Source organism: Alosa sapidissima, chromosome 18, assembly GCF_018492685.1.
Source record: "Alosa sapidissima isolate fAloSap1 chromosome 18, fAloSap1.pri, whole genome shotgun sequence".
NCBI classification, from domain to species: Eukaryota; Metazoa; Chordata; class Actinopteri; order Clupeiformes; family Clupeidae; genus Alosa; species Alosa sapidissima.
This window is the reverse complement of record NC_055974.1, coordinates 32,708,384-32,735,256: the sequence shown is the minus strand read 5'-3', so window position 1 is coordinate 32,735,256 and position 26,873 is coordinate 32,708,384. Positions and strand designations below refer to the sequence as shown.

The following is a 26,873-nucleotide window of genomic DNA, read 5'->3' as shown; positions in this document are numbered from 1 at the left end:
GCAGTTTAGACGTTTTTTTATTGAATCTAAGCCCCATTCCAGTATGAGGATGTCCTACTCAGTTACAGCTCAGGAAAAGGTCTCGAGGTCTAGAAGGAATGTCGACATCCACACGAGTGCTCATGCTTGATGCAGAGGTCGCGTCGCATCACGGCCCCCTGCCATCCTGTTCCCATGGTAACAGACCCACTAGATGCTATCACCTGACAAAAAGCACTGAGGCAGAGCAGGATGGCAAACTGAAGTTATAAAAAATAATCAAATTTTAACAACATGAGACAAAAACAAAAATCCATGGAAACAAAAGCTGCAAACTAATGAACAGATTCAGACAATGTACAGTTTTAGAGCAGGCGCTCATCGCCAGACGAGATCGACACCTGACCAGAGTCCATGTGCACCGGGAAGGGGCGTGTGTGTGTGTGTATTCAGTATTGGGAGTACTCCTTGGTTTGAAGCTTGGCGATGATTCTCTCCAGCTGTCTCTTGGCTTCACACTGAGGGAAGTTGCCCATCTCGTAGTACTGGGGAGCGATCTTCACCAACCTGCCCACCACACACAGGGAACACGTTAACACCCAAAAATACTATACAATATACACACACACACACCCAGAACACGTTAACACCCAAAAACACTATACAATACACACACAGAACACGTTAACACCCAAAAACACTATACAATACACACACAGAACACGTTAACACCCAAAGGACACTATACAACACACACACAGAACACGTTAACACTAGGGGTGTAACGGTTCATGTATTCGTATTGAACCGAAACGGTACGGGCGTCACGGTTTGGTGCATGAATTTACACGGAGAATACACGGTATAAAAATACATAAAACTCTTGTGCGGATTAATTAATGTCATGCGCAATTACTGTTAAGTAGCCTACCGTACGAGAGTTACGGGAATTCTTTAGCGACACTTAACGCTAATCTGTAGCCTCGCCTTAGCTCTGAAGCTCTGATTGGCGCCTATGTTTTTTTTTGTCAGGTAGTCGGTTGAGTCAGTCAGGCAGAGATAGCAGCACTAAGGTGCGACCCACAATAGTTAGAGGATCCGCTGGTCTCTTTAAGATCGCAAGTTTGAGAACTTCAGTTACAGGCGAGCGAGAGAGTGGTGGATAAGATGAAACTGTGTGTCGCCGTTGTTCAGCAGTTGTTGGGTATGTGAGTGGAAATATAACATGCTATCTGCTATACATATTCAAAGCCAACACCCAGAGAAGATTGGTAGCCTATCACTGAAACGAGAAAAAAAACAAAAACCTTCCCCTGTGCTTCACAAGCCTTTGGATACACATACAAATAGGGCCAAAACCTATGGCTTAAATTAAACGATTTCGTAATGACAGAAAGCTATGTAAATCGCTTGGTAATTACCTTTATGTTGGGGTAACTTGTAACTTCTCACATGTGGAGCTGGTAGTGTTAAGTGCATGGACAGTAACAGAAAGTGTCAACGCTAACCAGGCTAATAAACAAACCATGCTACAGTGAGTTAACGTCGAAGGGCAAAGTCACGTGACTTCTAGTTGTAGTCTGTTTATGAAATGAAAGGAGCAATTTCGTTTTTTAAAAGAAGGCAAAATAGTGTGATATTTTCACAGTTAGTAGGCTAGATTATTACTGTACACACACTGAAATATATTGAGGCAAATTGTAGACCCTTCCATATACAACTAAACACAGATGTTGAAGGTCTTGCTTAAGTGGATTTTTAAAAATTATTATTCTATTCTATCTAATTTGCACTTTCAGAAATAAGAGATGCTGTAGGCCTTTTTTCAGTTTTATAGCCGATTGTCTTATCTTGTTTAAAGTTACACGAGTCTGGGTACTTATTGTACTGTTTAGCCTACATCTTACACACTTCAGGCTGTTGCAGATAGCTCAGGGAAGAGACTGTATGACACTAGGTGGTACAGCCTGACACATGCACAATAATAAAAAAAAATGCTTTCTGCATTTTTGTTTTGCTTTTCCCTCCATTGTACCGAACTCGTACCGAACCGTGATGTCCGAACCGAGGTATGAACCGAACCGTGACTTCTGTGTACCGTTACACCCCTAGTTAACACCCAAAAACACTATACAATACACACACACACACAGAGAACACGTTAACACTATACAATACACACACACAATACACATGACACTTATCAACTTTCCCAACACACACAGACCACATCAGTACACCCCAAAATACACACACACACACACACACCTGGTGGTGGTATAGGCGCCCATTGAACACTAAACTAGATGGTAGTGGTATAGCATCATTGAACACTAAACTAGATGGTGGTGGTATAGGCGCCCATTGAACACTAAACTAGATGGTGGTGGTATAGGCGCCCATTGAACACTAAACTAGATGGTAGTGGTATAGTATCATTGAACACTAAACTAGATGGCAGTGTTCAGTATAAATGGTATAAATGGTTATGGCGCTCCCGTGACGTCACATTGTCGTGCTACAGGTCGGGAACGGCGAGTACGCAGACACCTTAAAGCGATGGTTCGGAGTAATTTCACCCTAGGGTCCTTTGCACCATGACCCCGAGCCAAACACCCTCCCAGAACCTGTTTTCCCTTGAACCCTGGTCGAGTAGCGCTGTCAGAAACTAATGACGTTCTGCAGGCGTAATGGAACCAACTTAGTATCTCGTAAATGACCCCACTAATAATGCCCTGAATGGTACGAAAGTTCTACAGTATGTTCTTTACTCATAAAACGAGGCATTGAAAAGTTTGTAGGTACACCAGGAGTTTATTTAAATAACACTTGCCTGATGGATGCTACTATCTGCTACTATACCGCTGCGTCAACGTTACTTTCAAGATTTGGGAAAAGCCCTTGAAGTCCTGGCAGGAAGTGATTACATCAACGTTTTTTGGTATATCCAGTTTTTAATATATTTTTTTCCGAAGTGTTTACAACTTAGTGTTAACTAATAATTGTTGCAAACTGGTACTACGAACAAAATATTAGTGCATTCCTGGATCTACATGCTCATGCATGCTTCCTGCCAGGACTTTTCCCAAAAGGTAACGTTGACGCAGCGGTTTAGTAGCAGATAATAGCATCCATCAGGCAAGTGTTATTTAAATAAACTCCTGGTGTACTTACAAACTTTTCAATGCCTCGTTTTATGAGTAAAGAACATACTGTAGAAGTTTCGTACCATTCAGGGCATTATTAGTGGGGTCATTTACGAGATACTAAGTTGGTTCCATTACGCCTGCAGAACGTCATTAGTTTCTGACAGCGCTACTCGACCAGGGTTCAAGGGAAAACAGGTTCTGGGAGGGTGTTTGGCTCGGGGTCATGGTGCAAAGGACCCTAGGGTGAAATTACTCCGAACCATCGCTTTAACATGCCTCAGCTCAAAGAAGTTTGAGAGGCGCTGCCCTAGGTTGGTTGATCTCGCCCCACACACAAACACACACAGGCCTGCGTACCACTCTGGCTTGATGTCTGTGCAGGTGCGGATGTAGTTCTTGGTGGTCAGCACGAACTCGTTGTAGAGGACCCACTCCGGCTTGTGGTCCAGCACCGTGGAGGGATGCAGCTGCACCACCTGGTTGTCCTTCACCGTCAGGTAGTGACCCGTCCGCTCCAGGTGCGCCACCTGGGAGAGCAACAACACGGGGTCAACACACACACACACACACAAGCACAGGGTCAACACACACACACAAGCACAGGGTCAACACACACACACACACACACAAGCACAGGGTCAACACACACACACACACACACAGGGTCAACACACACACACACACACACACACACAGGGTCAACACACACACACACACACACACAGGGTCAACACACACACACACACACACACACAGGGTCAACACACACACACACACACACACACACAGGGTCAACACACACACACACACACACACACACAGGGTCAACACACACACACACACACACACAGGGTCAACACACACACACACACACACACACACACACACACACACACACACACACACAAAAACAGGGTCAACACACACACAATCACAGGGTCAACACACACACACAAGCACAGGGTCAACACACACACAATCACAGGGTCAACACACACACACAAGCACAGGGTCAACACACACACACACAAGCACAGGGTCAACACACACACACAAGCACAGGTTCAACACACACACACAAGCACAGGTTCAACACACACACACACACACACACACACAAGCACAGGGTCAACACACACACACAATCACAGGGTCAACACACACACACAATCACAGGGTCAACACACACACACAATCACAGGGTCAACACACACACACACACACAAGCACAGGGTCAACACACACACACACACACAAGCACAGGGTCAACACACACACACACACTTGCATGAAGAAGCCGGTGACGAGGGCGCGTCTGATGTTGATGTAGTACACACACACACACACACCTGCATGAAGAAGCCAGTGACGAGGGCGCGTCTGATGTTGATGTAGTAGTCTCTGCTGGTGAACTCTGTGCTGCGGCGCGGCAGGTTGAAGCGGTCCATGATGCGGGAGAGCTGCTGGCGCACGTTATCCGCCGACATCAGAGAACGGTAGTTAACAAAGTTATCATAGCACCACTGCACCGCCTCGTGATCTGAAACACACACACACACACACAATCAGCGAACAGTTCTAACCATTGGGTTCTGTTGTTGTACATTTTATGGGACACCAAAGCAAGGGAGGGAGATGATTTGCAGCGCTGTTCACCAAAGCAAGGCTGTGGCTGTGTTTCTACAAACATGCCCACACATGGTCACCAGGGGGCGCCATTTCATTGTGTCTGTGTCTCTTACTCTGGCAGTGTGTGTGTGGTTCTCTGGCAGTGCGTGTGTGTGCGTTACTCTGCCACTGTGTGTGTGTGTGTGTGTGCGCGCATCTTACTCTATTTGACGGCATGGTAGACGTTGAGTAGTGTGAGGTGTAGGGTTGGCCATCGTTTGGGCTTTATCCGATACCGGTGCTAAATCGATACTTCTAAAACGGTGCCGGTGCCAAAACGGTACTTTGTTTTTATCGCTTTAAGACAAATTGGAACATGGAATTGAACTGTTCTATTCAATTTAATATCAATGTCTCATTGCTTCTACGCATAATACATTTAAATGTTAAAACAGCTTGCCATGGATGCACACACAACAAGCTCTGCTTTCAAGTTTATCCAGTGTAAGCGGCTTACCGCTTGCCGTGGAACTGCCAGGTCATGGACAACGGCATTTGCAAGCAACCTAATCTAACGTCAGGGACTCTGCTTTCCAGTTCATTCAGTGTGTTCCAAAATGCTTCAAGACATATGCCGGTGTTGAAGTATTTAGATTCCCAGCGCTAGTAGGCATTTTAACAGCAACTATGCGCTAACAGGCTACGCGAGCAGCTTAATTAGCGATAACGTACGCAGATGATTCTGTAGCCTCTTTGACAGCTCAGGGATATCAATGCAGAGGTATGTAACCTACATATTTATGTTTTGACAGCTCAGGGATATCAATGCAGAGGTATATAACCTACATATTTATGGATATCAATGCAGAGGTATTGTAACCTACATATTTATGGATATCAATGCAGAGGTATGTAACCTACATATTTATGTTTTTGCCAGCTAACTCTTAGCATGATCGTCATATTCATTGTGATGCTATATGGGCCTCATGCACATTGTGATGCTATAGGGGCCTCATGCACATGAAAGATTAATAAGTATAAGTATATATACTCTTTTGATCCCGTGGTCTCTGCATTTATCCCAAAACACACTCGGCACACAGTGAACACACAGTGAGGTGAAGCACACACTAATCCCGGCGCAGTGAGCTGCAACAACAACGGCGCCCGGGGAGCAGTGAGGGGTTAGGCGCCTTGCTCAAGGGCACTTCAGCCGTGCCTACTGGTCAGGGTTCGAACCGGCAACCCTCCGGTTACAAGTCCGAAGCGCTTACCAGTAGGCCACGGCTGCCCATGCCTAATGTCATGTCATTATGTTGTTCGGAACACTGTGCTAGCCTAGAAATCTAGACGCGCCCCTAGCGGCAGCTAATTACATTTGCTGCCAGGGCTAGTCTAGCAACTCTCCGTTGGCTTGTGAGCTCCAGAAATCGAAACTTAATCAGGCCAATGAAATCGTGTATAGAGTCGTTAGGTGGGCTTAACATAATGATTGATGGCAGAGTTGCAACGGTTTGGCTTGAATTCCCTGCTACTTGAAAACAAATAAGATGGATGTTGCTGCTGGCGAACAGTGTGACACGAGTTAAGCTTTTATTAAGTTGGCAAACGTTTGAACTAGCCAACTAGCTCCGCTAGTGGGAAACGCATGGGACTCATAGCGCTGCCGCTGTCCTATTGCGTGCAGAGGGAATTTGAAAGACAACTGATTATCCCGCCCCTCGGACTGAGCACTGCGAACGGTGAGTGTCCAGACCCTACATTTTAATGTGGGTCTGGCTTGTCAAGCTAACACTGTACAGTTGTAATGTGAAATTTTCACATTACAACTGCTGGCGCTGGAGTGATATATTCGATGTGATTACTACCGTTTGTGTCGGCGCCGGAGCGATATATTCGATGTGATTACTACCGTTTGTGTCGGCGCGATATATTCGATGTGTTTACTACCGTCTGCGAATTAGAACCGTGTTTTGGTGCCCAACCCTAGTGAGTTGTGTGTGTATCTTACTCTTTCTGAAGGCATGGTAGACCTTGAGTAGGGTGAGGTGTGTGTGTGTGTGTGTGTGTCTTACTCTGTTTGAAGGCATGGTAGACGTTGAGGAGGGTCAGGTGTGTGTGTGTGTGTGTGTGTGTGTGTGTGTGTGTGTGTGTGTGTGTGTCTTACTCTGTTTGAAGGCGTGGTAGACGTTGAGGAGGGTCAGGTGGTCCCCGTCTATGTGAGCGAAGCGCATCTTGGACTCGTCTGCTGCCTTCTTGGCCTCAGTGGGTCGGACGAAGCACTGTGGGACTAAACAAGGTTGGTATGGGCCCCAACATAGCCGCCCAGAGAGGTGAGTGCCGACTCCTCAAACACACACACCGCGGGGCGTTTCCACACACACAAACACACACACAGCCGCCCAGAGAGGTGAGGGCCAGCTCCTCAAACACACAGCAGCCTAGAACACACGCACCACGGTATTCAAACACACAAACTGCAGGGCATTTTCACCAGGGTACCCAAAGTCAAGTCTGTGTGTATCCTTGTCTACCAATTATGATAGAGTAGCCTAGGGTTATGATAGAGTTGCCTAACAGTGATCCTCATCATTAGCAGACTTCATGGCTCCATCCTCCACTTCCTGTCAACTAGCTGTCCACAGGGTCCTTGTTGGGCACCAAATCAATACCCAACCCTAATGGGGTACAGGGTCTGTGTTGGGCAACAAATCAATACCCAACCCTAATGGGGTAATGGGGTACAGGGTCTGTGTTGGGCACCAAATCAATACCCAACTCTAACGGGGTTCACAGACTGTGTTGGGCACCAAATCAATACGCAACCCTAATGGGGTACAGGGTCTGTGTTGGGCACCAAATCAATACCCAACCCTAATGGGGTACAGGGTCTGTGTTGGGCACCAAATCCATACCCAACCCCTAATGGGGTACAGGGTCTGTGTTGGGCATCAAATCAATACGCAACCCTAATGGGGTACAGGGTCTGTGTTGGGCTCCAAATCAATACCCAACCCTAATGGGGTTCACAGACTCTACACAGATCCACATTTGGTCATGGAACAGAAGAAATTGTGATGTTAAAACATAACATTGATATTTCATACTTATCATTTTTGAATCCTATGTAAGAAAAACTGATTTTTCTAATGTAGAGCTTTATAAGTGTAAAATCAATACTAAATTCCGAACTTTGTAAGTGTAAAATCAATACTAAATGCAGAGTGTAAAATAAATACTTTTAAGACCCCTCTTTCCCAGGTGTTTCTTTCACTCCCCCCCCCCCCCCCCCCCCCCCACACACACACACACCAGCCTAGAGCACACACCATGGGGTGTTTCTTTCTCTAACACACACACACAGGCACCAAAGGCAGTTTCTCACGCACACACACACACAGAACCACCTAGAGCAGTATTTCTTAACTGGTCTGGCTTTGGGACCCTCCATTTCCCATGGTCATGAAGTTGGGGCCCTCCATTTGCCATGGTCATGAAGTTGGGACCCTCCATTTGCCATGGTCATTAAGACGCAACCCATATGTTTCAGTGTTCAAGCCAACTGCCGAGGTAAGAAGCGCAAAGTGCCTGTACTTGTGTGGAACATGCTGATGTTAGGCACATTTGCCAAGTCGCCAACTTCTGTGTCGACAGGTTTCATGTCCTCATGTGCCAGCAATTCAACTGGCAAATGAAATAACCAAAATAAAGGTCCGACATCAGATCTGATAGGGTAGCGTTTTGCATTTCAATAAAGGTCCGACATCAGATCTGATAGGGTAGCGTTTTGCATTTCAATAAAGGTCCGACATCAGATCTGATAGGGTAGCGTTTTGCATTTCAATAAAGGTCCGACATCAGATCTGATAGCGTAGCGTTTAAAGCACTTCTTCACCACTAGCTTTGTGGCCCACCCAGAACGGTTCTGCGACCCACTTTTAGGTCCCGACCCACCATTTAAGAAACACTGACCTAGAGCTCACATCAACAGGCCTTTCTCACACACACACACACCCTTGACCATGCAAACACAAACTCACTTTAGTGCGGACACCTTCCACCAGGGCTCAAGGTTACCCTTTGAGATCTCTTTACCAAAGCCCACTAAATGGGAACCATCTTTCTTTTGGCAAACCAGGGCACTTAGCCAACAAGATTTAGGGCCAGGACAGCAATGGCTCTTTGCAATTGATCAATAAATGTGATGCCAGGACAGCAATGGCCCTTGGCAATCGATCAACAAATGTGATGCCAGGACAGCAATGGCCCTTTGCAACTGCTAAATAAATTAGACTTTGTGTCAGATGCCACCTGCCATGAACATTAGCCTTGTGCATTCTTCATTTCAGCTTCCATGAAATAGTTCAGACGGTCCATCATTCAAATGAGTGCTTCATGGATTACCAGTGTGTGTGTGTGTGTGTGTGTGCGCGTGGTGGACAGCAGGATGTGAGGGCGTTTAGGGTCGTGGTTGGGTCACCCAGGGGTCAAAGAGCAGCTACTACCTTACTATAGTAACTGCCTCACTGGTCATCAACGGTAACCATTAATAACTAGCCCAACATACATTATCCACAGCAACAATTCAGTCTCGCTTAACATGCATGCGCGCACACATACACACACACACACACACACTTCCGCATGGATCCTGTTCAGAAGCGACAGGATCTGACCTGCTTTAAAGTGCAGTCTGGCCAGAATGAAGAGATACAGATAACGAGAGAGAGAGAGAGAGAGAGAGAGAGACAGAGAGAGAGGAGGAGAAAGAGAGAGGCAGACAGAGAGAGTGTGAGTACCTGACAGCATGGCGGTGATGGACAATATCTCGTTAGAGCAGTTGAACTCGCAGCTGGCGATGACCATCTTGGCCAACTGGGGGTCCAGCGGGAACTCTGCCATCATGGAGCCCAGCTCAGTCAGGTCCCCATCATCATTCAGCGCAGCCAGGTAGTTCAGCAGCTCCAGAGCACGCATCAGCGTCTCAGGGGCTAGAGAGAGAGATTGAGAGAGAGAGAGAGGGGTCATCATTCAGCAGCTCCAGAGCACGCATCAGCGTCTCAGGGGCTAGAGAGAGAGAGAGAGAGAGAGAGAGAGAGAGAGAGAGAGAGAGAGAGAGAGAGAGAGAGAGGGGTCATCATTCAGCAGCTCCAGAGCACGCATCAGCGTCTCAGGGGCTAGAGAGAGAGAGAAAGAGAGAGAGAGAGAAAGAGAGAGAGAGAGAGAGAGAGAGAGAGAGAGAGAGAGAGAGAGAGAGAGAGAGAGAGAGAGAGAGAGGTCATCATTCAGCAGCTCCAGAGCACGCATCAGCGTCTCAGGGGCTAGAGAGAGAGAGAGAGAGAGAGAGAGAGGAGGGAGAGAGAGAGGGGTATACAGAGAGAAAGAGGGAGAGAGACAGACAGACAGAGAGAGGGGGGGAGAGAGAAAGAGAAAGAGGTCCCTGAAGTCAAAGTGCACAAGGTCATCGATCCCCATCCTCTCACACGCACACACACACAAACACACACACACTCCTTACCGGGAGGGTCCATGAAGTCGAAGTGCACCAGGTCATCGATGCCCAGCTTCTTGAGCTGCAGCACCACAGAGCCCAGATTGGAGCGCAGGATCTCTGGGTACGTGTTGTCCTGCGGAGGATTAGGACAGGGTGAGTGTGTGAGTGTGTTGTCCTGCGGAGGGTTAGGACAGGGTGAGTGTGTGTCTGTACTGTACGTGTGTGAGAGTGTTGTCCTGCGGAGGATTAGGACAGGGTGAGTGTGTGAGTGTGTTGTCCTGCGGAGGATTAGGACAGGGTGAGTGTGTGAGTGTGTTGTCCTGCGGAGGATTAGGACAGGGTGAGTGTGCGAGTGTGCGCGAGAGTTGTCCTGCAGAGGGTTAGGATAGGGTGAGAGTGTGTGTGTGTGTGTTACCTGCATCTCTGTCTTGTAGGCCTTCTCTGTGTACAGTCTAAAACACTTCCCTGGGCGTGTGTGTGTGTGTGTGTGTGTCTGTGTGTGTTACCTGCATCTCTGTCTTGTAGGACTTCTCGGTGTACAGTCTAAAGCACTTCCCTGGGCGTGTGTGTGTGTGTGTGTGTGTGTGTTACCTGCATCTCTGTCTTGTAGGCCTTCTCTGTGTACAGTCTAAAGCACTTCCCTGGGCGTGTGTGTGTGTGTGTGTGTGTGTGTGTGTGTGTGTGTGTGTGTGTGTTACCTGCATCTCTGTCTTGTAGGCCTTCTCTGTGTACAGTCTAAAGCACTTCCCTGGGCGCGTTCTCCCAGCTCTGCCTGCCCTCTGCTGTGCTGAAGCTTTACTGATGGCCGTCACCAGCAGAGACTCCACTCTGATACGGGGGTTATACACCTACACACACACACCAGTAAGGATCCAGCGGAGACTCCACAGGGTTATACACACTAGGTGTGGCACGGTTCGTAAAACCTACAGTTCGGCTCGTATCACGGTTTTAAGGTCACGGTTTTCGGTTCTGTACGGTTCTTCTTGTTATTTTTTATTTGTTCCTGCAGAAGCGCCCCTAGTTGTATCGCTGCTGATCCCGAACTGATAACATCAAAGTTACAATAAACTAACAACAAAACTAAATAATATATTTTCATAAACAATGTGGCAATATAATAAGAACTAATATTCATACAAGCACACACAATTTCAGATGCATAGGTCCTACAGTTCACTAGAAAACAGATAAAAGAAAAACTGCTCAAAATCAATGAATTGTAACCTGTTGGTAATGTCTCCCAAACTAATCGTTCATTTAGTCATGTTACAGCTGTCAAAAAAGTATTTTTTTTTACCATCTAAAATCATTTCATATCTAAAAGATGAAATCACAAGACTGGGTAGATTATCTATTCACATTTGAGTAGTTTATTATCGTACTCACATAATGGTGAAGAACGTGTATTAATTTTCCATATGACGCAATCAACATTTCCGATCTCGTAGGGGTCATATAAAAACGTTTTTTCCAAAACCATGGCTATATTACGAAAGCTTAACATGTCCTCTACAATACTATATGGTTTTTATTCACTCAAATACATTGTACTCCTTGTTTTATAACAGTTTCCATGTTTAGCGCAAGTAGCTAAACTACTTCCGCATTTGAAACCAGCACATCTAACATGATGATTCTTCTAACCATGGTCCCTGACCTGATTGACACCTGTTTTATCCAATAGTACTGGCTTTCAGCTTCAAAATGGTATGACAATTGCCTGACTTCGAAAGACATTGAGGTGTGATTGGTTGGTGCGTAACCAAACTTGACAGTGGTGCGTCCTGTTCTCACGTGCCTTGTTGACAATTGCGCACACCACGTGTTCTTGACGAATCCTGCCTGTGCCAGTCAGGTCTGCATAATTTTCGCAGTATTGGTAGAATTAACCAACAGAATTGAAGAGATTTAACAGGGAGCAGGTTTTCAACATGCTTTCTAGCGAGGGAGAAGATGGCAACATGTCTTCTTGATGGCCTAGCTTCCAGCCACCATGGAATCCTATTTGAAGAAAGGCTAAATTGGGTCCTGAACATATAAGTATCTGTAGTTTGATTGCGTACTGAAATGAACATGCATTAAGAGCTTGAATGAGTTTGCATTCACATATATTTAAGAAATGCCTATATGTAGAATTGCCTATATGTATTGGCTAAAGTTAGCCTTTTGCGAACTACAGTTAGCTAATGCTAGCTAATGTAATGAAAATGGCCTAGGCTAGGTAGCATACTGAAAGAACAAACGTCTGCCTATGGGCTTTTGTTGTTGTTAGAATTTCGATGGCATATTCATTGAGATAAAGTAGGTGATAATTACAAATGAAACATTTGATTTGGAACAACTATTCAAAGGTAGCCTTTGGTCTCTTGAGTTCAGTTTACTCCATTTGAAGGCGTAAAACAGGCTTAGCTCATGCAAAAATGTTTCAAACCAGCACGGATATTTTTCTCCTCGAGGTGGATAGACTAATGTAGTGGTAGTAAAAATGTGTAGGTTACCGTCTCTGCACATGAGCAAAATGATAATAAAGGACTTAGCAAAGGTGTATTGTGTGGAGAGAGTATTTGCTGCAGCTGCTATGCTTTAATTAATCTAATTAGCGTCGCGATCGTGCAGCAAAAAAGTAGGTAGGTCCTGGAACTGATTATTTGCAGGGAAACTCGCCTATAGCTAATTCTAATAATCAGCCTTCCACAACAGTCTAAGTGCAGTTTATAATATTACATTAGCTAACTTCCACAACAGTCTAAGTGCAGTTTATAATATTACATTAACTAACTTCCACAACAGTCTAAGTGCAGTTTATAATATTACATTAACTAACTTCCACAACAGTCTAAGACCTTGCAGTTTATAATATTACATTAGCTAATTTTCTAATCAGCCTTCCACAACAGTCTAAGTGCAGTTTTTAATTTCCTAAGACTCTCATAACCAGTTCCACACTACAATAAACAAACAAAACAGTAGGCATTTTTTTTTTTTTTTTTTTGCTGTTGCAGCTGTAAAATTTAACACAAAATTAACTTAATAAAATACTGAAAATGTTTGAAGTTGATGGCCCAGGTGTCCTCTTTACTTTAATCCATAACTGATTATTATGCCATATGTAGAGCCATAGATATTTAAGTTTAAAATGAAACCATCCAATATAGGCAGAGATTGCCCATTTATGCCCTCTGCACCAACAGGCAGAAACTTACCTTTTGCTTGGCAAAGCCAGGGTCGATTACAAAAACCACACCATCAATGGTCAGGGACGTCTCAGCTATGTTAGTGGACACTACCACCTGTAGGAGAAGCACACACACACACACACACACACACACACACACACAGACGGAGACAGTAAGTATAAGTACATATACTCTTTTGATCCCGTGAGGGAAATTTGGTCTCTGCATTTATTCCAATCGGTGAATTAGTGAAACACACTCAGCACACAGTGAACACACAATGAGGTGAAGCACACACTAATCCCGGCGCAGTGAGCTGCCTGCAACAACAGCGGCGCTCGGGGAGCAGTGAGGGGTTAGGTGCCTTGCTCAAGGGCACTTCAGCCATGCCTACTGGTCGGGGTTCGAACCGGCAACCCTCCGGTTACAGGTCCGAAGTGCTAACCAGTAGGCCACGGCTGCCCAGAGAGAGCCAGATATAGACAGACACAGAGAGAAAGAGAACTGCATTAGTCTGTATCCTTGAACTAAAAACACCATATGCATAAACAACACAAATGTCTGTGTGTATATATATATATATATATATATATGTGTCTGTCTGTCTGCATATATGTGTGTGTGCGCGTGTATATATGTGTGTGTGTCTGTGTGCGTGTATATGTGCGTGTATATATGTGTCTGTGTGCATGTATATGTGTGCGTGTAATATTTATTTATTTATATATATATATATATATATATATATATATATATATATATATATATATATGTGTGTGTGTGTGTGTGTGTGTGTGTGTGTGTGTGTGTGTGCGCGTTACCTTCCTGCCGATGGCTCCGTTGGGCTTGCGTGGCGGTGGCGGCTCAAAGATGCGCTGCTGCTGCTGGGGGGGCAGGGTAGAGTAGAGGGGGATGATCTTAATGTCCCCCACCTCCGGCCCCAGGTCATCCACCTCACGCTTAATGCGCTTACACGCCTCGTCTATCTCCTGCCACAGGCCAGGATGGAGAGAGAGGAGGAGAGAGAGAGGAGGAGAGGGAGAGGAGAGATAGAGAGAGAGAGAGGAAGGGAGAGAGAGGAGAGAGAGAGAGAGAGGAGGAGAGGGAGAGATAGAGAGAGAGGAGAGAGGAGGAGAGATAGGGAGAGGGAGAGAGAGAGAGAGAGAGAGAGAGATAGAGAGAGAGATAGAGAGAGAGGAGAGAGAGGGAGAGAGAGAGAGAGGAGGAGAGAGGAGGAGAGAGAGGGAGAGAGAGAGAGAGAGAGGGAGGGAGGAAGGGAGAGAGAGAGAGAGGGGAGAGAGAGAGGAGGAGAGACAGAGAGAGAGGGAGGAAGGGAGAGAGAGGAGAGAGGAGGAGAGAGAGGAGAGACAGAGAGAGAGGGAGGAAGGGAGAGAGAGCGAGGAGGAGAGAGAGGAGGAGAGACAGAGAGAGGAAGAGAGAGAGAGATAGAGAGATAGAGAGGAGGATAGAGAGGAGGAGGAGAGAGAGAGAGGAGGAGGAGAGAGAGAGGAGGAGGAGAGAGAGGAGGAGGGAGAGAGAGAGAGTAGGAAAAAGGTGTTAAAAGATGTTCACACAGGAGGCCAGGTATGTCAGTGGGGGATGGTGTGTGTGTGACTGACCTCCTGTCCTGTGAGGAAGAGCAGCACGTCTCCCTCGTCCTCCTCGCACATGTGGATCTGGATGACTGTGCGGATGGCCGCCTCCAGGTAGTCGCGCTCCGGCTCGGGCGTGTAGAAGATCTCCACGGGGTGTGTGCGTCCAGGGATGGTCAGCAGAGGACAGCTGTCAAAGTACACCTGGAACTTCCCCGCATCCAGCGTGGCGCTCATCACAATAATCTACAGGGACACACACACGTGCAGTCACCACACACACACACGTGCAGTCACCACACACACACACACACGTGCAGTCACCACACATACACACATGTGCAGTCACCACACACACACACATGTGCAGTCACAACACACACACACATGTGCAGTCACAACACACACACACATGTGCAGTCACAACACACACACACACACACCACACAACTGGTCAGAATCTTTTACTGCTGAAACTTTTGCTGTCTGCCTCCAGTGCAGCCCAATCAGCTCCATCCCCCATCATCCATCACCCAATCAGAGCCAACACAACCCGTGTATGTGCGTGCATTTATCTGAGTGTGTGCGTGCGTGTGTGCATGTCTATATCTGTGTGTGTATGTGTATGTGTGTGTGTGCGCGTATGTTTGTATGTGCATGGATCAGTCCCTCCAGGAATTTGCGATGTTGCGAACGCAACAATTAACGCGAATTCAGCAAATCCCCGCAATCCCTTGCAATTTCGTCCAAACACCGCAAACCGCAAATTTGACCAATCTTCATAGTTTCCCTGTGAAATTCCACCTACCTCCTACCTAAACAGAATATTGAGCCAGAAATGAGAACTCAGTTCTGCAGACACCAGAGACTGCCCTATAAGCATAAGCATATATACTCTTTTGATCCCATTGGTCTCTGCATTTATCCCAATCCGTGAATTAGTGGAACACACTCAGTGGCACACAGTGAACACACAGTGAGGTAAGGCAACTGCAACAGCGGCGCTCAGGGATTTAACTTAAGCTATAACTTGTTCGTTCCTCTGCAGTTTTGATGACAATGATCTGCTTACTTGCATCTCTCAACCTGGTGTTGCTAACCTACCTAGGCTATGAAAGTAAGTTCATTAAGGTCTACTTGGTTTACAGACATGAGTAGGCTATGCCAGGGGTCCCCAACCTTTTATGTACCATGGACCGGTTTGATTCCCAATTTTTTTTTCACGGACCGTGGGTTCCATGTTCAGTGTTGTGCATGCATTACTTGAAAAGAACTAGCTTAACATGCTTAACAAAATATGGTAACAAAACGTGCATTACGAATATAATCAGTGGGAGCCCTGTGCTTGTTTCCCTGCAACAAGAAGGTTCCATCTGGGGGTGATGGAAGACAGTGACACCCTCAATGTGTTTGAAATGTCCAGTCGATTGCGCAATTTGGTCTTAGTTGCAATCATTGCCGAAAACCTGGCCTCGCATAGATAAGTGGTGGGAAATGGTAGCAACGTTTTCAGCGCTTTTACGGCTATCTCGGGATATTCTGCTTTGGTTTTGATCCAAAAACCCGCCAGAGAGGTTTCCTCATAGCCTACACACTCTTAAGACCACCGTCATTTGCAATTTCGATCAACTGCTCTTCCTCCTGCGCTGACAAGTTAGGACTATTCGGGATATTGACAAATGGATTGCGGACCCATTCATTGGTTTGCCGTGGATCTTTGGAGGATGGGAAGTAACGCTCAAACTCATTTGAAAGCGCAACAAGGTGATCGCGCACCAGCTGCGAGAGAAAGGGCCCTGCCTCAGTCTCTCCCAAAACCTCCACTACTGTTTGGAACATATCAAATACACCCCGATCCACTCGTCGTACCCACAAATCAAGCTTGGCTTTAAATGCAGCGACTTTATCTGCTAGTTTAAAGACAGTCGTCATTCTCCCCTGCAGTGACCGGTTGAGGTCATTAAGCAACCCGAATATGTCACACAGGTAAGCGAGTTTTGACACCCAGCCCTCATCACTAAAATATGCAGCTAACGGTGACTTTTTTTCTGTAAGAAATCTCTGCAGCGGCTCTCGCAACTCAAACACTGTGGCCAGTGACCTGCAACCAACCAACTTGGATATCGTACCACGGTGACCCATTCACCCTCTCTAACAACTGTGCCTCAATATCCTCTGACATATCATCAATTCGCCTATGGACAGTGCTTGCAGAAAGCGGTACCTGAGCTATTTTTTTAGCTGCAGCCTCCCCAAGGAGTTCATTGCACATGCCTTTACCAGCAGGCAGAATTAACTCTTCCCCAATAATAAAGGGCTTCTTAGATTTAGCAATCAGACTAGCCACTATGAGGCTTTTAGCGCAGCCACGTTCACCGATGTGGTTGCTTTACGCACTAGTTTTTTGTCCTTCTTGCTCGCGTTTCTTACGCTCAAAGAACTCAAGGGGTTTGTCTTTAAGTGTAGGATGCTTGGACTCTAGATGTCGAATTAGCTTTGATGGTTTCATTGCTTCGTTTGACAACTTATCGCCAAATACCACACATAAAGGACTTGGTGCATGCGAGTCACCGGTCTCTGCGAAACCTTATTTTAAAGATGACTCGTCGTATTTCGTATTGAATGACCCCTTTTTCTTTGAGGAATCTGGCTCACCATCGTCAGTGGGTATTATTGCGAATTAAATTGAGTTTATTTAGTTTTTTTTTTAAACTCTTGTCGTAGGCTACGGCCCGGTTAGGAATGTCCGGTGGTTGGGGACCGATGGGCTATGCAACCCATTGGCAAACGTTTACATCTGGAGATGTCCTTTTAGCTCGTGGGCTTAGTTTGTGCAGCGCTACCACAATCATAGACATTAATCACATTGCAAGACATTTACCTCTTCAGTGATCCAAGAATGATTTCATTAGAGTTATTTTTTAACATTTATTTTAACTAATGACAAAGAAAATCCCGAATTGCATCCACATATCATAGATAGATAGATAGGAGCGGAAATTCAAGAATAGTTTAAATCAATATAAAATTACTAGATACTTAGCTAGTAGTTATTATGCAGGTCACAGAATATGAATTATTAAAAAGATATGAACTTAATATGAATTACAAAATATATGAATATATTGAAACGTATGACATGATGCCATCTCTTTAGGGGGCTTTGTGAATTACCCCAGTCAAAGTATTTACACAAATAAAGTAGCCTAGGCCTACTTTGATTTTCTGTAACCCTTACTATTTACCTTTACTTATCCTTTTTAATAAGCATCAAGATGATCAGTGTGATTTTGGTCTCACTAACCTTAATTGCCCTCAATTAAAAGAATTAAATAAAAAAACTATTTTTGCAATTTTACTTCCTCCCGCAATTTCTTCGCAACAAACAGCTTTAAACAACGCTACTTCCATCACAATTTTTTAGAAAAGTTGTCGCGAAATCAGGCATTTTAGGTCGCAAGAACCTCAAAAAATCCTTGCGAAATCCTGGAGGGACTGATGTATATATCTGTGTGTGTGCACGTATATATCTGTGTGTGTGTGTGCGCGCGAGCGTATATGTCTGTGTGTGTGTGCGTATATATTTGTGTGTGTGTGCGCGTATATGTCTGTGTGTGTGTGAGCGTATATGTCTGTGTGTGTGTGAGCGTATATGTCTGTGTGTGTGTGTGCGCATATGTCTGTGTGTGTGTGTGTGTGTGTGCACGCATGCGCGTATATGTCTGTGTTAGGGATCGACCGATATGTTTTTTTCAGGCCCGATACCGATATCAATTATTACCAAAACAGGAGGCCAATAACCGATATGTCAGTTGTCAAAAAGGAGGGTCATTCAAAAGCATTTCATTATGCAAACTTTCCTTTCTTCTTTTGATACACAACTGTCTATCAACTTGCATCACAAGTGTTAATCCTATGTATGATGTTAATCCAAGAGCTGAGTGATAGCAATTATTTATATAGACTAGGCCTACACAATGGGCTTGTTAACTATGTTAAGGGACCTGTCACAAAGAGGATGCTTTGCCATCGTGTGTGTGAGTGCACGAGAGGGAGAGGTGCATGCGTGAAGGCAAGTGTTATGGTTGAATAGTTTAACAAAACAGTTTTAAAATAGTTCTATAGTAGCTATTTAAGCAGGCAATTTGTGAGTGTAAAAGGCACGTTAATAGCCAGTTCAGGACGCGATTTACTTCAGGTCGGATTAAATTACGGCTGGCCCTGGGTGCCTGTAGCCTGGTCTTTTCTGACAGTATGTTTCAAAAAGGAGCAACTAGACTTTTTGACGTTCGCTATGGCATAATTTAGGACTTTTTGACGTTCGCTAATTTAGGACTTGTCGACTATGTAGGCCTAAGGGATCACGTCTGCCTCCACCAAGGTGTCCCGTTATTCACAATTAATGGACGAGGCGGAGGCAAAGGACTCGCGACGCGCAGCACCCAAGTTTGTAACTACGCTAAACAGCATTTCACTAACATGCATCAATCAGGAATTCGCTAAATTAAGGAAGTGGGTGCTTTACTTATTGATCCGGATCAAAGAGACAATAGCTTACAAAGTGGTGTTTTTGTAGATGATTGTGATTCATTGCAACTTCAGCAATGTAGGCTACCTTCCTTAGGCTACCTTCGAAAAATAGCTCCGTACAGCTGAAGCCCAGTCAGTCTGCCTCAGTGAGAATCCTAAACTTTCTCTGTGTTCAGTCCTCAATCCTGATTGGCTGCATTCGTGCTAACTAACAAATCAGACGGTGTAGTGGGCGAGACAATGCTCTCGACCACAGAGTAGCAAATGCAGGGAGTGACAGACGCTTTACAGACAAAGGAGCGTGAGTGAGTGAGTGAGTGAGTGAGTGAGTGAGTGAGTGAGTGAGTGAGTGAGTGAGTGAGTGAGTGAGTGAGTGAGTGAGTGAGTGAGTGAGTGAGTGAGTGAGTGAGTGAGTGAGTGAGTGAGTGAGTGAGTGAGTGAGTGAGTGAGTGAGAGAGAGAGAGAGAGAGAGTGAGTGAGTGAGTGAGTGTGTGTTTCATTCTTTATCCATTTCAATATCGGCGGGAAAAATGACCGATACCGATTATTATAAAAATGCTAAATATCGGCCCTAATAATCGGTAATTCGTCGACCCCTAGTGTGTGTGTGTGTGCTCTCGTATATGCCTGTGTGTGTGTGTGTGTGTGTGTGTGTACCTTCAGGTCTGAGCGCTGCTTCACCACCTCCTTGAGGACGCCCATCAGGATGTCTGTGGCAAGTGTTCTCTCGTGAGCCTCGTCCAGGATGATGACGCCGTACCGTTCCAGCAGTGGGTCATTCATCGCCTCTCTCAACAGCATACCGTCCGTCATGTACCTACACACACACACACACACACACACACACACACCAGTTAACATGGCAATAAACCAACATCAGGGTCATCGCCTCTCTCAACAGCATACCGTCCCGTCGTACCTACACACACACACACCAGTTTACATGGCAACAAACCAACATCAGGGTCATCGCCTCTCAACAGCATACTGTCAGTCATGCACGCAAGCACGCACACACACAAGTTAACATGTACCTGCACACACACACACACACACACACACACACCAGTTAACATGTATCTGCACACACACACACACACACACCAGTTACATCACACACACACACACACACACCAGTTAACATGTACCTGCACACACACGCACGCACACACACACACACCAGTTAACATGGCAACAAACCAACATCAGGGTCAAGCTCTGGTCAGTGAGAAAAGGTTCTAGCTGTGTGTGTGTGTGTGTGTAAACGTGTGTGTCCTAATGTGTGTGAGTCTGTGAATGTGTGTGTCCTAATGTGTGTGTATTGGTGTGTGTGTGTGCGCGTGTTAGTCTGTAAATGTGTGTGTCCTAATGTGTGTGTATTGGTGTGTGTGTGTTAGTCTGTGAATGTGTGTGTCCTAATTTGTGTGTATTGGCAAAAGACTGCGTCCTGATGTCTGGAGTCAAATTTTTAACTCAAAGAATCTATGACTTTATCTATAGCAGTCAGGGACATATGAACAATCTATGAAGTCATCTTTAGCACAGTCAGAAGTGCGTGTGTGTGTGTGCATACTTCATCTTTAGCACAGTCAGAAGTTTGTGTGTGTGTACACATACTTCATCTAAATATGGAGAATCATCTTCATGCAGTTTCAACGTGTATGAAGTGTATTTATTTTCTGACAGCGTCTGTGCTAGTGTGTGTGTGTGTGAGACGCTGTGTGTGTGTGACGCTCTGTGTGTGTGCGCCTGTGCGTGTGCGTGCGTCTTCGTGTGTGTGCGTGCGTCTTTGTGTGTGTGCGTGTGCGTGCGTGTGCATGCGTGTGCGTGCGTGTGCATGCGTCTTCATGTGTGCGCCTGTGCGTGCGTCTTCGTGTGTGTGTGTGCGTGTGCTTACTTGAGAATGGTCTTGGCGGAGCTGCAGTCTTCGAATCGGATGGAGTATCCCACTTCCTGTCCCAGCATGACGTCCATCTCGTCGGCCACACGCTGAGCCACACTCATGGCCGCCACTCGCCTGGGCTGCGTACACGCCACACCACGCTTGGGGCCCGGCAGGGACCGCACCATGTCCACACACCACTGGGGGATCTGCACACACACACACACACCATAAAATACTACGATAATACTGTGGTTGTTGTTTTTTTTTATATTTTTTATGCCTTTAATTGGATAGGACAGTGGAGATTGACAGGAAGTGAGTGGGAGAGAGAGTCGGGGTGGGATCCGGAAAGGACCACGGGCAGGAATCGAACCCGGGTCGCCGGCGTACGGTGCAGGTGCCCCAGCCAGTTGCGCCACGGCTGGGGCCTGTGGTTGTTGTTTTAACAATATGCAAATTGACTATCGAGTATTATATTACTTATGGGAAAAAACACTCAAAATCACGCACTGAATCACCCACACATCCACTAAATCAGGAGGTGATATCACACACTGAAACCCCACACATTACCTAAATCAGGATGCAACAGAAGTGGGAGAAGCCCCTGGCTGCAGCAGAGCAAGTCACATGATCGCTAGTGGGTAGCATTGTCACATAATCACTAGTGGGTTGAAGTCACACGCACGCCTAAAGTTTATTTTGTGCGGCTACTTCGTTCAAATGGCATTGATAAGTTAGTCACGTTTTTTCCTACACAGTATTATATGGAGAGAAAACAATAGCCTTTGAGTATTTTAATATTAAGTTACAAATAAACAACTCTTCTTATGTAACCCTTTTGTAAATGGACTGAAGTTTGCTCTAAATACACTGCTCAAAAAAATTAAGGGAACACTTACAGTTTTCCACAATTGTTAAAACACATTTTTTTAACCTTCCACCCTTTTCCCTATTCTCAAATTACATTCACAGAATGTCTGGCAGTTCTTGCAAAATAAAACACTCGCCTCTAAAGTTTTACTTGTGTTCAGAACCAAACGGTGTCAGAGTACCGATCCAGTGTATGATTGAAGTATTCCCTTAATTTTTTTGAGCAGTATATTTACTTTAATTGGTTATGCTAACTGTTAGCATCTGTATGGGATTTTGCATATACATTAGCCATTAGCTAACACATTAGTTTCTATTCTGTAACTTGTAATGCCAGCCTACATGATTGCTCTTAAACAAAAAATTGAAGGAAATAACTGAGATGTACCCTGTTGGTCTGCTTCGTTTTACAGTGAATCCTAAGGTTTGAAAGGAACTTCAGCTTCAGACTTTCTCTTGGGAAACTGTTATCTACCTTCTCAGCTAATGTAGCTGACTAGACCATGCCACTGTTGGAAATGGAATAGAATTGGAAATGTGTCAGACATGTGACAATGCATTGGTTGATTTGGTTAAAGTCACAGGTTATTGGTTACAATTGTAATTATGCTATTCATAAATAATGAGCTGTAAAGTAACTCACACTTTTAAATAACAAATTTCAAAGGATATCAACTAATTATTGCTATCAAAATCATAAAAAATAAAGATTTTTTTTTTGTCCATATCGTCCAACACACCTGACCAGAGCCGGTTTCTCACTCATACACACACACACACAACTGTGTGGCTTTCCCAGAGCCAGTCTCTCACTCATACACACACACACACACTCGTGGTTTTGCCAGAGCCGGTCTCTCTCACACTCACACACATACACTGACCTGTGTGGTTTTACCAGAGTCTCTCTCTCTCTCTCTCTCACTCACTCACACACACACACACACCTGTGTGGTTTTGCCAGAGCTGGTCTCTCACACTCTCTCCCTCACACACACACATGCACACAAACCTGTGTGGTTTTGCCAGAGCCGGTCTATCACCCACACACACCTGTGTGGTTTTACCAGAGCCAGTCTCTCTCTAACTCACACACACAAACCTGTGTGGTTTTGCCAGAGCTGGTCCCTCTCACACACACCTGTGTGGTTTTGCCAGAGCTGGTCTCTCTCACACACACACCTGTGTGGTTTTGCCAGAGCTGGTCTCTCTCTCTCTCTCTCTCTCTCTCTCACACACACACACACACCTGTGTGGTTTTGCCTGAGCCGGTCTCTCCCACCAGTACGAAGGTCTGGTGGCGGGTGAGGATGTCGCCGAAGCGCTCCTTGTATTCCCAGACGGGCAGCTGCAGGCGCTTCTTGAGGATGTCGTAGTAGCGGGGGGTGTGGGGCAGGCTGGTGAAGGGGTTGATCTGCTGGTGCATGGCCGTCTGCTTCAAGGGAGGCATCAGACCCACGCCGCCCCCCACCGGAACCCCCCCCACCAGACCCAGGCCCAGGGTCATCGGCGCCCCAGAACTGCGGCTGTCTCGCTCGCGCTCTCGATCCCGGTCGCGGTCCCTCTCGCGCTCTCGGTCCTTCGAACGTTCGTCACGATCTCGGTCTCGCTCCTTTCTGTGGTGGAGAGAAGACAGGGGTTTGTATTACAGTATTACAGGAGAGGAGGGAGAAGAGGAGAGGAGGAGAAGAGAAGGAGAAGAGGAGAGGAGAAGAGGAGAGGAGGGAGAAGAGGAGGAGAGGGAGAGGAGGGAGAAGAGGAGGAGAAGAGGAGAGGAGGGAGAAGAGGAGAGGAGGGAGAAGAGGAGAGGAGGGAGAAGAGGAGGAGAAAAGAGGAGAGGAGGGGAGAAGAGGAGAGGAGGGGAGAAGAGGAGAGGAGGGGAGAAGAGGATGAGAAGAGGGCTCAACAGTAAGACTATTTAACCCACACAGGCCCCATAGAGGGTTAGAGACTATTTAACCCCCCACTACATCATTACACACACACAGGCCAACAATCGCAGTCACAGTATTCAGCTCAGGGCTTTGGTGACATTCTGTTGGTCACTGACAGAAAACACAGCAGTGTGTTAGTCAGGCAGGACTAGCCAGTCATCTCGTTTTTTACCAGCGTTACCTTACCACATCGGTCAAAAACGTTCACGTCATGAAAACAAATGTCATTTCCCACTCTTCTTGCTAGTTAGGTAAGGTTAACCTAGTTTGAGTATACTCTGCATCTGACTATGCATCAATACTAGAGGATGTCTCTCCGTTTGATTAAACATTAAATGTGACAAATGCTGTTTCAATACATGACCAGTTAATATGTTCTTATATGGCAAAATGGAAACGCTCTTTAATATAAGCAAGATTTCTGGGAGACTCCATATTTATTCATGACGGAGACAGCAAAACTCTGGTATTAAGTCTATTTAAGATTTGTTAGTTATAGCTAGTTAGATTGATTTAGATTGACAAGTTATTGATTGATAGATTGACAAGTTATTGATCCCCAAGGGGAAATCCAAGAAAAAACGTCGTATTTTTATCTTTGTAAACAAAGTATTAGATGCCTGTCACAATCACGACGCTAAACCACATCAGTTGACCAGATCACTAGAGATGTTTCTTTCCACAACCTGCACCGTAGGCGACAGAGCCGGTCATATCTAAGCAGACTCCACTTCGTGGATACAATGTTAACATTACAATTTCACGTTACACATTTCAAGTTGTCAATGCACATCACATCCAATCCCCTGATCAAGGACAGCGGCGTTGCGCCTCATAAACGTTAGTTTGGTGCATGTTAAGATAACACAGGTCTTATGGTCTACTGGCCAGCGAAGCCCCACGTTGTCTTGACGTTGGACTGCTAATTAGCTATTAGCTGCGACAATAACTTGCCGACTTTGGCTTGCTAGCACAACAGCAGTAATAACGTTAACCTACGAGTGGGTACATTTGCAGTCTGCAATTACAATATACTAACATGCACAAACAAATGTATATTACAACCAGTATGCAATACTAGCAGCCTGCCGAACACTTACATTATTTACAACACTTCCATATCAATAGTCCTCTTGATATCATACATTAACTGGCTATCTGTGAACGTCGGTAACGCTAGTTACTACACTTTATGGCGTTTTAATTAGTTACGTTACCTACTACAATTGTGTTTAAGGTTAAATGACTGACACAACGTTACTTGCTCACTATAACTAAACAAACTCAAAATCGACAATCACAAACGAAGGCCATATTATTAGGCCGCGCAAAACGAGCGGCAAGAAGCCACATAGCAGCTAGCGAGTTGAGCACGAACATTCGCGTTAGCCCTGATGCTAGCGTGCCGAGGCCCTATCAAATCACTGTCCACGTGCTAGCTACGTTGGGTGTATTAAATGGGCTATTTTGTTTTGATCTATTAAGGTCCTCCAACGAAACCGTCTAAACAGATTACGTTACAGTCCTTCTACTTGCTAATTTCCAAGAGAAACGCTTATATTAGGCCATTATACTGCTCCTTCAACATAGGCTTAGCCCTGTCGGCTACCTAGCCAATTTAGCTGTCATGGTCTCTAACCGCTTAAGTCAGCATCGAAAGAAATAATGTTACCATTCCGGACGTCCACACCCCTACTTACCCATCGGAGGAGGTTCTTTTCTTACTCGACGAATAATCATCGCCTAGATCCAAGCGATGTCTTTTAGACATCTTTTAAAATTAAAAGTAAAATATAGACGAGGTTGGCCGGTTATTCCAAACAAACCCTCTCAAACACACGGCTAGCGACAAGATGGCGACCGGAAGCACTTACCTCATCATTATTATTTCTGTGACTGCGATGGGAAATAATGTAATGGGTTTGCAGGGAGCAAACCACTTCGGTTTAATAACGAACGTCTAAGTTACACTGTTAAGTCCAGTCGCTATGCAAATTAGACCGTGAGCATACAGTAAATGCGTAGTAGAGGGATGCTGCAAGCCGGTACCCGGAGGATATTGTATCTAGCGCCAAACCGTCCAGCGGCCGCCCACTTCAGCAACTGTTTGCAGTACTCACATCGACCGGTCGGTGCACCCTTGCAGTTACGGGGCAACACAGGCTAAGTCTCTTTCATACATACTGTACTGTAGTTCCAGGGAAAAGAAAAATCATAGCTGATCTTTAAAATATCCTGTGCTCGACCTTCCCATTGAGATAGCAGAGTTCTATCGAAAGGACTAGCATGGGTCATCCTACATAGGGACATTTATTTGGGATTTAAGACATTTCTGTATTTCATATGTTATTTTCATTATACATGCTCCCCCTCAGCACCATCTTTAAGAAATACAGTTTTCGTTATCATTGTTATGCAGATGACACTCAATTCTACCCTCCAGTAACCCCTGATAGTACTTGTTTATTGGAAAATATGTTCAACTACCAACTTTCTACAACTTACTGAGAAGAAAACTGAAATTATAACAGTGCATGAAAATGCTGTTCTTCCTAGGCTTCTTATTATTATTACAGTGCATGCTTTCCTATTGTTGTATGTTATCACACAACTTCTTATTCTCCCTTATTCTTTTGACCGATCTCCT

The 26,873-nt window shown here is 45.4% G+C and overlaps 1 protein-coding gene across 6 annotated transcripts; it reads right to left on the bottom strand.

Annotated features, from left to right (window-relative positions):
- On the bottom strand, window positions 1-26,309 carry dhx15 (DEAH (Asp-Glu-Ala-His) box helicase 15). Of its 6 annotated transcripts, none has more exons than XM_042069577.1 (14): window positions 26,101-26,309; window positions 23,542-23,908; window positions 21,432-21,625; window positions 20,192-20,351; window positions 15,032-15,250; window positions 14,234-14,401; window positions 13,440-13,526; window positions 10,932-11,081; window positions 10,258-10,366; window positions 9,539-9,730; window positions 6,907-7,029; window positions 4,478-4,668; window positions 3,486-3,655; window positions 1-546 (listed from the first exon to the last, which is right to left on the bottom strand). In XM_042069577.1, exons 1-14 carry the CDS (start codon window positions 26,106-26,108, stop codon window positions 429-431), a joined length of 2,256 nt encoding a protein of 751 aa, XP_041925511.1. In that variant the 5' UTR covers window positions 26,109-26,309; the 3' UTR covers window positions 1-428. The 6 variants fall into 6 exon arrangements, with proteins under 6 accessions (XP_041925511.1, XP_041925510.1, XP_041925512.1 ...); XM_042069576.1 differs by lacking the exon at window positions 26,101-26,309 and adding an exon at window positions 25,927-26,087; XM_042069578.1 differs by lacking the exon at window positions 26,101-26,309 and adding an exon at window positions 25,327-25,534.
- Window positions 26,310-26,873: the final 564 nt, after the last annotated feature.

What these genes read in the sequence shown, in the direction of transcription:
- dhx15 (XM_042069576.1), bottom strand. Translation starts at nt 25,997, where the DNA reads ATGTCTAAAAGACATCGCTTGGATCTAGGCGATGATTATTCGTCGAGT. An exon ending in CGACTTCATGGACCCTCCCG is followed by an intron (nt 9,731 to 10,257) that starts GTAAGGAGTGTG and finishes CTCTCTCTCTAG; the next exon opens with CCCCTGAGACGCTGATGCGT. An exon ending in ACAGACATCAAGCCAGAGTG is followed by an intron (nt 547 to 3,485) that starts GTACGCAGGCCT and finishes TGTGGTGGGCAG; the next exon opens with GTTGGTGAAGATCGCTCCCC.